This window comes from Cyrtonyx montezumae, unplaced genomic scaffold (genome assembly GCF_038088225.1).
Source record: "Cyrtonyx montezumae isolate F1298 unplaced genomic scaffold, pur_monq_1.0 scaffold_10, whole genome shotgun sequence".
Classification (NCBI taxonomy): Eukaryota; Metazoa; Chordata; class Aves; order Galliformes; family Odontophoridae; genus Cyrtonyx; species Cyrtonyx montezumae.
Genome location: NW_027071826.1, coordinates 30,967,492 through 30,979,031, shown reverse-complemented (window position 1 = coordinate 30,979,031; position 11,540 = coordinate 30,967,492). Strand labels below are relative to the sequence as shown.

General features: G+C 47.2%; 1 protein-coding gene across 5 annotated transcripts; it reads right to left on the bottom strand.

The window, feature by feature from the left end:
* Positions 1–679: 679 nt before the first annotated feature.
* Positions 680–4,200, bottom strand: SRSF5 (serine and arginine rich splicing factor 5). Of its 5 annotated transcripts, XR_010623336.1 has the most exons (8): positions 4,010–4,191; positions 3,846–3,916; positions 3,650–3,745; positions 3,463–3,532; positions 2,058–2,131; positions 1,613–1,723; positions 1,174–1,480; positions 680–756 (listed from the first exon to the last, which is right to left on the bottom strand). XR_010623336.1 is itself a non-coding variant. In XM_065754590.1 (7 exons), exons 1-7 carry the CDS (start codon positions 4,133–4,135, stop codon positions 1,231–1,233), a joined length of 795 nt encoding a protein of 264 aa, XP_065610662.1. In that variant the 5' UTR covers positions 4,136–4,192; the 3' UTR covers positions 680–1,230. The 5 variants fall into 5 exon arrangements, 3 of the variants coding, with proteins under 3 accessions (XP_065610662.1, XP_065610643.1, XP_065610654.1); XM_065754590.1 differs by having other exon boundaries at positions 680–1,477; positions 4,010–4,192; XM_065754571.1 differs by having other exon boundaries at positions 680–1,480.
* Between the last annotated feature and the right edge of the window lie 7,340 nt (positions 4,201–11,540).

Genomic DNA, 11,540 nt, shown 5'->3' with positions numbered 1-11,540 from the left:
CATCAGAGGCATTTCTGAAGGGCTGTCCTGCAGTGTGGACAGGGCTTGAGAAAAACAGTGATCGCAGGTCCTCCGTAGGAATACTTAGAAAACATTCAAATGCAGAAACAAAGGGTACCACCACAGCAGGACTCACACACCAACTAAAAAAATCCTCCTCTTCCTCTAGAGTGAGGGCTGATGTCTATAAAAACACGATCCACAGCTCAGTGCCCCCTCACACACACACAAACTGTTACATCCTTCTCTGATGGTTATGTCCATCTTTAACATTTCACACTCATTCTCTGAACAGCAAATTAACATGTAAATGATTCAATCATTCCACTTTTCTCTATGTATTCTCTCAGGCTTCCCCTTATCACGACCCTTACGTCAGAATGTAAGCACCTGAAAGATACAGTCAACGATGGCAGCAGCATGTTCCCCCTGTGCCCAAAACACTGCAAAAGCTTTGTTACAGGTCCATCTGAAAATATTTTCTCTGTCCAACTCCATCAGGCACAGTCACAAACATGCAATTAACAATGAGAAAATTCAAGAAGCAGAGACAGGTTTCTTTAAGCTTTATTTGAGCTGTTTAATTCTTAAGTATCAAGAATTAGAGAGCCTTATAGAATACTATCACCACAGGGCAGTGAAATGGGCATTTTCTTACTGCAGTGCAAGGTGTATTCAATGAGTTTTTAAAATAAAGTTTTATTACCAATACTGTCGAGCACTTTATCTGCTGACCTATAACCAAAACAAGTGGTTCTAAAGCACAAAAAAAAAAAGCTTTGAAATAAAGCCTTATGTACAGCACACATAGAGCTCTTAGATGCCTAAAGCTGCCAGTTTAATATCTCAAATTAAACTAATATTGTGAATTGCTGTTCACAGTTGAGCATACTGGGAATTAAGTGTTCAAATTCCTCTTTTTGGAGTAAAAAAAAAAAATTTGAAGTTGTCTGCTTTAGTTATAAAGAGCTCTGTCAATATACACAAACTACTCACTTCAGACATTCACAAAAATATGTGAGCAAAAAAAGGGTTATCAAAAACATTTAATACAATTAGTCAATAACCCTCCCTGCCATGGTCCACATCTACAAAGACCCCACAACCCCCCTCCCCGCCTTCCTCCCTCCCCACCCCATCCAAACCCTTCCCCTCAGAAAGTCACATACTTACCACGAGTTTTAGCAAGTATGGTTTAAAAAAGGGCCCCCAGGGCAAGTCACTTATAGTTCAGTTGCCACTGTCAACGGATCTGGACCTCGATCTAGACCTCTGTCGATCCACAGATGATGGGGATTTAGACCTACTGGAAGAGCCACGCTTCTGGCTCTTCTCTGGCATTGGAGATCTGCTAACTGATCGAGACTTGCTACGGCTCCTGCTCCTTGACCTGCTGTAGGACTTGCGGCTTCGGGAACGGGAACGGCTACGGGACCTGGATGAGCTTCTGCTACGAGACCGTGACCTGCTCCTGGACCTACTGAGGAGACAACAAGCACATCGGCATCAGCACTGCAGCAAGCACGCGATCCACTCGCCTCCAGCTCTGCCGTCTGCTTATCACCTTCAATGCTTTCTTAATGCAGCATCATCACTTAACAGATGTCCATACCTGTGTCTTTTGCTGCCTTCAATTAGTTTGATTTTTCTTCCGTTAATTTCTTTACCAGAAAGCTTTTCAATAGCATTCTTTAAATCACTGTAAGAGGCGAATTCAACCACCCTACGGAAAATTCAGAAACAAAAAAATAAACAGCATAGCTCATTATTACAAGTTGTTATTTTTGATGATACAATAAATAAATATAAAAGTACCCTGGAACTCAAAACAACTCCATGCTCCTTGTAGTCATCCCATGTCTTATACTCAAGTACACCTTCAAGAACTCCCCTCCCCAGCTACCACAGTCTGCATGTCCTGCACGTTTAAAAGAAAGCTAAATAAAGCCATCAATTCATAGCTGCTGAGCTCTGAAGTAGCCAACTTCTGTCCCCAGACATCTACACAACACACGCAAATACTACTCCAAAGCTTTCAAGAAAAATTTGAGGCTTACCCTTCATTTAACTTAGGTCTGTGTGCATCTGCAAAGGTTACTTCCCCAGCTTGTCTCATGAAGTCTTTGAGATCCTAACACAAGACCAGTCATGTTATTTGAAGAAGTGAAAGGAAATACTTACACATATATCTACATCTATTTGCTTTTCAGGCTTTTTTTGTTGGTGGTGTTTTTTAAAATATACTACAATTTCTAAAAAGGGCAAAGAAAAATGACTATTGGAGGGGAAGAAGTTGGATAAATTACAAACATGGCAATCGCCACACTTGTATTCTATCGAAACTGCATTATCTACACCAGGGCACGAAATAAATGAAAAAAAGCACGGTGCTTTAAGCAAAATGCTAGTAAGTGTCTTAACATTAAGGAAAATTAAGTTAGTCTATGAAGATTAGATAGAGGAAGAGAGAAAGAGAAATCTAAACGATACGTTCGTATATATTTACGCTAATACTGGGCCGAGTGCAAAATACTACCCGTATGCTTTTGTACTACTTCAGTCTCCAGTTACGTTACAAGTCTTCTATGCACACAGAATTACATTTACACAACACCATTATTTTGTGCCCCGTATGTCATTAAAAACGTAGTTTACTTTACCTTCATTAACATTTCCCTAGGCTAGCCAAGCAGCAAACTGCATTAAGCGACCGGAGATACCGTCATGATTTATGCCCGACTGGCTCTTCGCCACCCACTTGACGAACACTACCCAGTCGATGGAAGCCATTAATCGCACCGCCCTCCCTATTAGGAGTCTATGACGGATCCGGACATTCGCTACGCTTGATGTTACCAAGGACCACTTTACTGCGATCAGGATTCCAACGACCACCTAATTTCGTATCTTTCAACTCTTTTCGACCAGGACCTCTTATTCGGAAGCGTTACAGGAAGAACAGCTCTCAACTTAGGAATCAGATCTCGTTAACGCTCTGGGATCGCTGCAATGTGGCACTTTAAGGAGTGCATCGATTACGTCTAGACCGGCAAACACAGATCTAGAGGTGGCCAAGTGACACTGTAGGAGCTGACTGGAAAGTCAACCAGGCCCGACCAAGAGTGACCGAGACAGAACGATTAGGATAACCCACAGGCACTCCTCGTCATAAGGCCAACGACACAGATAGGCTGGCAAATAAAGGGTTTAATATGTGGTTAAAATGGATTTTAAAAACAAGAAAATAAATAAATATACTTCCTCAAACATATACATTTATTATCATAAATTCAAAGTTAACTAGTTTGCATTTGAAACATTTAGTTATTAATTATTAAAAATTACATCAGTTACACAAACACTTTAATAAATTAGATTTAATTTTAATTACTCATTTAACAAAATAATTACGTTACATACCCATTAAATGAAGTCAAAATAGCTAATCGTGTTTTAACAAACCTGCCAGCTGACTCGGGACGACAGATTTTCTACTATGAGACGGTTCTCTGTCCGTAAAGGTGGGGCACTTCTGCGGGGAAATAAACAATTGAGACTTTGGGAAGCAAACAGCACGACTGCACCTGACGTCAGCAGGGATGCTGGTGATGGATGCTGGTGACGGGCACCAGCCCCGCGCAGCACACACCTCCTGTCACTGCGTGGACGGCGGCTGCTAAAGCGGTCAGAGTACCTCCCTCTGCCTCTACCCCTAGAGCGTGCTCTTGCATGCTCAATCGTAACCCTGGGGAGACAAACAGAAAGGAGAAACCGTGTGCCCTGATGCACTGAGCAAGTTCCTCGTTACCGGGGGGGGGTTAGCACGGGAGATGGGGGCAGCTCACCTCTCGCTGCAAAGCTCTTTTCCATCCAGCTCGTACACGGCATCGTCGGCGTCTCTCGGATCCTCGAATTCCTGCAAAGGCACGGTGCTAAGCACGGCACGGCTCAGCGCCCGGAGCTCCGCCCCGCCGCTGCCTGCGGGGCTCAGGGGACGGGACGCACTCACCACAAACCCGAAGCCCCTCTTCAGGTCGATATCCCGGATGCGGCCGTAGCCCTTGAAGAACCTCTCCACGTCCTTCTCCCTGGCGGCGGGGTTCAGCCTCCCGATGAAGACGCGGCAGCCGCTCATGGCTGGAGGCGCGGAGCTCGCTGCGGGAGACGCCGTCAGCCCCGGCACCAACCGCGCCCGGTGACTCAGCACGGCCCCGCCCCCCGCCCCCCGCAGCCGGCCTCGCCCCCGCGGCGGCCCAATAGGAGCGAGCCAGCTGGAGTCCGCCCCGGCGCGCAACAATAGCAGCCCGCGGCCCCCGCGTAGGCCCGCCCACGGCGCGCCCCGCCCACCTCGGCCCCGACGGCGCATGCGCGCAGACCCCGAAACAGGGGGAAGAAAAGCGAACGCTATCGCTCCGCCACAAAATGGCGGCGCGGGCCGCGCCCAGCAGCGTAAAGAGCGCCGGGCGAGCGCGGAGCAGCGAGCGGGCACGCCGCGGCGAACGAACCGCGGCGACCGACGGCTCTTCCGACCCGGCCGCCCGCTGCCGCCGCGCAGGGAAGCCCCGCGCCCTCCATCCCTCACCGACCTGTGCCGCGAGTCCCGGTGCGGGCGGGCCTGTGTGCGCGGGCGGGCCGGTGCTGCGCGGGCGGGCGGCGCTCTGCTCCCTGCGCGGTGGCTCTCGGCTGACTGCGCTCCGCCCCAACGCCGCGCCGCAAAATGGAGGCGGCCCCGCGCCTTGGCCCCGCCCCTCACGGCTGCGGTCCCGCGCGGCGATTGGCGGAGGCGTTTGGCCACGCCCACCCGGAATCCGGGTCGGGGGGCAGAGCCGCGGGGTGCGGAGGGGGAGCGCGTCGTGTCACCTTCGCCTCTTGCTTCACGGAAAGCCGGTATTCGTTCTACACAGGGTCTGCAGAGCAGAGGCAATAATAGGAAACGATAGGCTGTATACTGAAGCAGCCTTCACTCGTCATCCTTAAACTGACTGAAGTCACCACTGAGGAAGCTGTAGCACAGCCCTGGATGCGTCGCTGCCTGAAGGTGCAGTGATGCTTCGATGGGCAAGCTCGTCAGAGGAGCAGAACGAAAGATTAAATAATCGGTGTATAAGCACTTCCATCCATTAAGCCGCTAGGCTGCTCAGCCCAGCAGCAAGCTGGTTCCGGTGAATCCAGTGCACCTCATCGCAATAACTAAGCCGAGGGGGGCAAGGGGAAAATAGAGATGGCTGCATGTGAGACTTCAGTCACATGGCATTTTCTTAAGCAAACAGGAGAATAACAGGATATAGCTCGCTATTTGTTACAACACGCAGGCAAGTCGGCTTGAGAAGGGATTTCAGCTATCTGAAGACAAGAAATCAGAAAGAGTCTGGCAAACAAAAGCGATGATTCAATGAGATGAATATCTGCAAGGACAGGGGCAGGCTATGTCTAGGAAGGTTAATCCACCAGGACAACATCCAAAGTACCCATCTGGGAAGCAGTAATATGTACAAAGGCGTGAGTTAAACCTAAAAGTAACTATATATAAACTGGCATTGCAGAAACAGCTAAAACCTATTTGGGGCTTTGTCTACACGTAAAGAATTTAAGGGAGAAGTGCCGATCTGCCTCATGATCGTAAGGTAAATTTTAACTATAACCTCACAGCTTTCATGTGGCAGAGGAGTACTCAAACACACATATGGCTCCCACACAGTTCATGAAGAGAATTTGATGAGAAAAAAAAATCACACAAAGTTGTGGGTGTTGTTGTAATGGACTCCAGATGGAGCAAAACTGTGGTATAGATTGCTTTATATAAGAGAGATCTTTAAGATGTCACAGCGAAACTCTTGCAGAGCACTGGAGCCTTGTCAGTGCTGTGTGTGGTGTTTTGTGTTTATATTACCTGCAGCACTTTCCTGCTGCCTTCATGTCCTCCTCCAGTCTAGGGACCATGGTATGCGTCCTATCACTTGTGATGACAGCTTAGTGAGAAGGAGTAAACCCACAACAGACTTTTTGAACCAGCTGTCATCTTGCACAGGTAAAACACAGAGTGTGAAACACAGAACTTAAACACATGCATGTGTATATATATGTGTGTGTATATATATATATGTGACATCCTGTCTCCTCTGATCTTCTAAACTGGGAAACCAGCTGTAATTTCATCTACTGCATAACCATCCAGTAATTATGCACGGCTCTGCTGGCAGAGGAATACTAGCAAGGTTCACATCTGCATCCACACAGGAGAAGTTACCTTGGAAGTGCCCTGGGGCAGGGCTCTCCTGCCAGGCACCGTGCCCCTGTGGGACTTGTGGAAAAGGGAACAAAGACCCTCACCAAGCAGTTCCAATGGATTTTTGTTAGAAATACTTCTAACCTCAATAGTCCAATGACAAACTAGCTCACAGCTGTTTTATTTAAAGTCTCATTGATCTTTCTCTGCTGGGAGCTTACAATGAATAGCAGACCCCACATTGCAAACATTTTCTATGGAGTCAGGCAGAGGGAAAACACTGGGACAAGGCGAGCTTTCTTTAGAGAGCAGGGAGGAGGGAATCCCCCTCAAGCATTAATATCCTCCTTTTCCCTCACTAGACTAGAAAGGAGACACATAAAAAGTTTTAAATAAGATTTTTAGGTTATGGAATCCAATAAAACAAGAAAAGTATTTTGGGCTTTGGATGTGAAAAAAAAAAAAACGAGCATATTTTTTCACTCCTGACAATTGCAGAGGAATTGCAACGTGGAAAAAAAAGGGGAAAATGTGCCCCCTTTCCCATAGGAAACAAGGGGATGCTGCTCCAGAGGGCAGCAGAGGGAGCAGCTTGCCCTGTGCCCCGTGCTGCGGGGACAGGCAGTCTCCATAAAGCCATACTAAGCCTGTGGGTGCTACTCCCAGGACAGGTACCCAGCACCGCGTGCCTCTGCACCCAGACCCCTCCCATGCTTCCTGTGGTCTCATTTTTCCTGCCTCGTTCTGAAATTCCCAATGTCATTGCCAAAACGCGGCGAAAGACAGCAAGCAGCTGGCATCCCTGAGTGACTGTGCCAGAGCCACACTGATCTGCCCCAGACTGGAAACAGAAGTGCAATCCCCCGCGGCACAGCGTATTCATCTCAGACGTGTTAGCCATGAAGGCAGATAAGGAGAGCACGATTACACAGTGTGTGCTGCCTTGTTCCTGCGCCTGCCTGAGGAGGAGAATCGATATCCATCCCCCATTACTACGCTGGTCACTGCTTCAGGTGCAGCCTGCGCTGACACAGAGGGCGCATCCCCAGCACCAGGCCCCGCAGCCTCCTAGGAGGCACCGCCACAATGCAGTCCTGCGGGAGGGTTAAAGCCTGCAGTTATAGCAGGGCTAGCAAGATAAGAACTGCAAAACAACACCAGGGCCTGCTTCTGGCTGCCAGCATTGCTGCAGCACGAGGCCACAGCCGGCACAGAACACACGCGGCGCAGTTTAATCGTTTAAATAATTGAAAAGCCGTTCCTGGAGGCCACTGTCTCCCACACGGCACTGCCTGGCGCCAGGCACACAGCTTCTGTTTCAGTACGAAACCGCAGTGAGATCGGTTTGCTGTGTGGGAATTATTTAAAGAATAAATGGAAATGGAAAGAAGACAGATGACAGCTCTTCCCTTGTTTAACCTGCCTGCTCCTCCCCAGAGAAAAATGCCTAAGCAAGCAAGCAAGCAAAAATGTTATAGCATCTTTCAGGACTCTGCTTTGAACAAGCTGACCAAGATGATCTCATCTCTCCTTCCCTTTCCTATCCCACTGCTGACAGATCCACTTGAAAGAGAGAGCTCCCACCAGCACAGTTGCATCAAGGGGCAGCATTACCTTAGAACTTTGTAATAACTCACTAACAAAGGACTGCACAGCTGCTGCAGGAAAGCCATGCAGTGGTGCCACGTCCTCTCCATCTCAGGCTGAGTGTGGCTGCTGGCTCTCATGTAGCACAGACTACAGTGGCAGCAGCCTGTTCCAGCTCCTCACACTGTGACACAGGCACAGCAAGGGACAGCTTTGTCCCCGAGCAAGGTCGCTTTAAGGAATAGCACCCTCACAGGGGCACAGCAGCTCCGAACCCTCCTGTTTCAGCATCAACCTGATCTCCAAATGGGCAGCACTTCAGTTCAGCAGCACTCACTGTGTTCTGCTACACCTTCAGTCCACAAAGCCTGAGCAGTTCAAAACACAGACAAAGGTCATAGCTTCACTTCAAAAGAACTTTTTTTTTTTAATTTAGAAATGCAGTTATATACATAGAACAATTAAATTAAACTTTGTACAAATATTAAAATACTATCTTCACACCCACTGCAATGTACAGGATACCAGAAAATATATATAAAATAAAGCAAAATAGAACTGATCGAGTGACATCCTGCACAGCATCAATTATGGTCTTGTTTTTCATCCCACATACATATGGAGTACCATTCCGCAAATAATCCCATAGTGGTGCAATTCAGATTAAAAAAAAAATAAACACATACAGGAAAAGAAGAAAAGATTAATGCACCAAAGGCAACCAAGCTCCCCTTGCATCCGCAGCAGCAGCTACCAGCAGTCCGCCCACCGCACCACAGCACAGCTGCTTCATAGGCAACTTAGCTTCGTGTTCTTTTTGAATGAAAAAAATAGTGAAGTCGAGAATCAGAACTGAAACATTTTCCAGCACAACTCCATTCATTCCCTCTGTCCATGCCTACCCCAGGACAGAAGCAAAAGCACAGCTTACAAAAGGAAATGCAAAAGCATCAGGAACCTGCTCTGCCGGGGACGGGTGCATAGGGAACCCGCAGGGACCTGCCTGAAGCTGTGCTGAACACAGGGCCCTGAGTGGGAAACACCCTGCTGTGTCCTGGCTGGGAGGGCAGGCAAAGGGGTGAAGGAGTGGAGGAAGGCTCATCATCTGTATAAAAATAAGCTGTAAAATGAAGCCCGCTGTAGGAAACCTCTATGCACTTCCAAAGCACTTCATAGAGAATAAATGTTTTCAAATAAAGTTCTTCAGCAAAGAAAGGTTTTCACAAAGAACAAGTTCAATGCACAGTTCCCTGGGAAGGGCTGAAGGCTGAGGCTGGGGTGAGGCCAACGTGGAAAATGGATGGGGTTTATTGCCTTTATATACAGAAACCAGAAAGTGAAATTGATTTAATCTGATATCTGGAGAGAATTAGAAGGCAGGTTTCACTGAACAACTGCTATCAGAACATGAAATCCAGGCTTTGCAAGCCTGTTCTAAGAACGGAGGCAAAGTTCTCTCAGTGTCCTACTAGTTGTACATTAATACTTTTATCCAGCATGCCTAGGGGCCTGCTAAACCCAGGCAAAGCATGGCTCCCTTAGATCCTGGTCACAAAGCATTGGCCATCACTAGCCTGCAGCATACTTATTGGTCACAGCTATTCCTCACCACCCCATCCCTTCCTGCGTTCCCTGTTCTATGCATCACCTAACCAACACAGTTACTTCCAGAGGCTGAGCCTGCTGCTCCCTCATAGCTCTGCTCCTTGCAATTGTCCCCATTTTTCTACTGCATGTAGTACTTGGAATTTCTGACATGCCCTTTTATTTTTTAAATATCGGACCCAAAAATAATTTACAAAAAAAAAAAGTAAAAAGTGCTATTTTTATTCTTCCAATGTAATTAATTTTAATGTTCTTGGATTTCATGGGGCAAATGACACAATATGAGATGATTACGTCGGGGGCATTAAATAAGAAACATGCTTCCCTTTGAACTGTTTTTATCAGGTGTAGGTGGGGAAAGAAGGTGGAAAAGAAACCAAAGCAAGTCACCCACCATATTGCATCTTGTGAGGCCGAGCCCCTGCACTCCCCAGCAGCACGCTGTGACCTCTCTGTGACAGCAACCCCTGGGACACTCTCGGAGGCAGCCAACACCCTGCAAGAGCAGAGCTCAGCCTGAGGGATCCTCACACATCAGCCCTTGCTCTCAGAAGCAAAGGCAGGATTCTACAGTTTAGTTCATCTTCCATTTCTCTGTCCCAAGGACTTCCCAGTCCTCTACAGAATAAGTACAAACAAGTAACAATCACTCACTGATCAGCAGATGAAACGAGTCCTTAATTCCTCTCGCCTTTGGAAAAAGTTGTCATGCAGTCACTGCTTAGGTTCCTCCCCCAACCATTCTACCCTCTTTTGTATGAAAATATAAAGCACCCTGGAAGCTCCCGCTTCATCCCCAAGCAGCCCAACAGAGGCTGACTGTTAGTGCCTGATCACAAGACCTCTGCTTGCATGTTTTCTTCCACCTCTGCATATTTTTCCCAATTACTAAAGCCGTTTTCCATCATTTCTGCAAGTGAAACAAAATGAGAGCACTCCCTCTTCTGTACAGCTTCCTTCTCTTCCCACCCAAATGGCATTTTTTTCTCCTAAGCTGGCAGCTGCTTACTTTACAACAGCAGAGAGCTGCAGGACCACACAGTACGTGCTTTTTCCTAGCTGAGCAGGCATTCATCCAGGGCAAGGTCAGCCTTGGCATCAGCTTCCAGCTTCATTAAGGGGTTCTTTCACCAACCTGGTGCTGAGCCAAAAGGACTGCTCCTTGCAGGAAGGCAGTGCACACCTAACTTCTATTCCCTGACTGCTCACGTTTGAGTAAGAAGGTCCTTAAGAAACTAAGAGCAACTCCTGCTCTGAGCTGGTTAGGTGGCAGAAAAGTCACATATTCTCCCCTCAGCCTTGCAGGGTCACTCAGTCTCTCCACATGCCCTGATAAAACCAGTGAAAGAGACTATTTTTATTTTTAAGGTCGGAGTTGAAAATTAAATATGAATATTTCCACTCTTATTTTCAAAAAATTCCAACAAATGATGTGTAAACATTATCACTCTACGGTCCTTGAATATGAAACAAAACAGCCCATTGTATAAAAGAACACGGGATCCTCATCATCTCCACTGAACAAAAAATACCCAAACCATCCAAACTGGATTTATCACGTCCTCATGTTAATGAAAGATAAAATGGGAAGGAAGCTTAAAATGCCATATTCCTTAATTATTAATATCCCTCTGAACAGATGAGGATGAGGAAATAATGATTCTTCCATCCACAGGCACACACTGACCCAGCTGCCTAGCATTAAGCAGCTAATCAGAAACAGCAGGTGCAGGGCTGGACACTAAAGCCAAGCCCCATTTCCAGGAACCAGAGCTAAGCCACAGCAACTATTTTATTTTTAAGGTGTTACGTCACTTTTACTAAGTGCTCTGACAGTACGATCTTGGAGCAACAAGGCTGAGGACAGTAAGGATCATAAAACTAAAGCATAGCGGCAAAGAGCACCCCTATATATCTGTTCATCGCCACACGTAAGGCCAGGGCATCTTGCTCCTTCAACTCCAATGAAAATTCAGCAACTTCTCAAACTTCTCCTGACTACTTCAAGATGGTCATGATAACATACCTGCATTTAAGAAGCCAACTCTTCCTGATACCCAGTTTCCAGATCATCCCCCTGAAGAGCCCTGCAACTACCACACTTCTGTGACTTCTGCTTCCC

Coding starts and splice junctions, on each gene's coding strand:
- SRSF5 (XM_065754571.1), bottom strand. CDS start 4,135: ATGAGCGGCTGCCGCGTCTTCATCGGGAGGCTGAACCCCGCCGCCAGG. Junction 3,746..3,845: donor AAAGAGCTTTGCAGCGAGAG/GTGAGCTGCCCC, acceptor TTGTCTCCCCAG/GGTTACGATTGAGCATGCAA. Junction 3,533..3,649: donor CGTCCACGCAGTGACAGGAG/GTGTGTGCTGCG, acceptor ATTTCCCCGCAG/AAGTGCCCCACCTTTACGGA.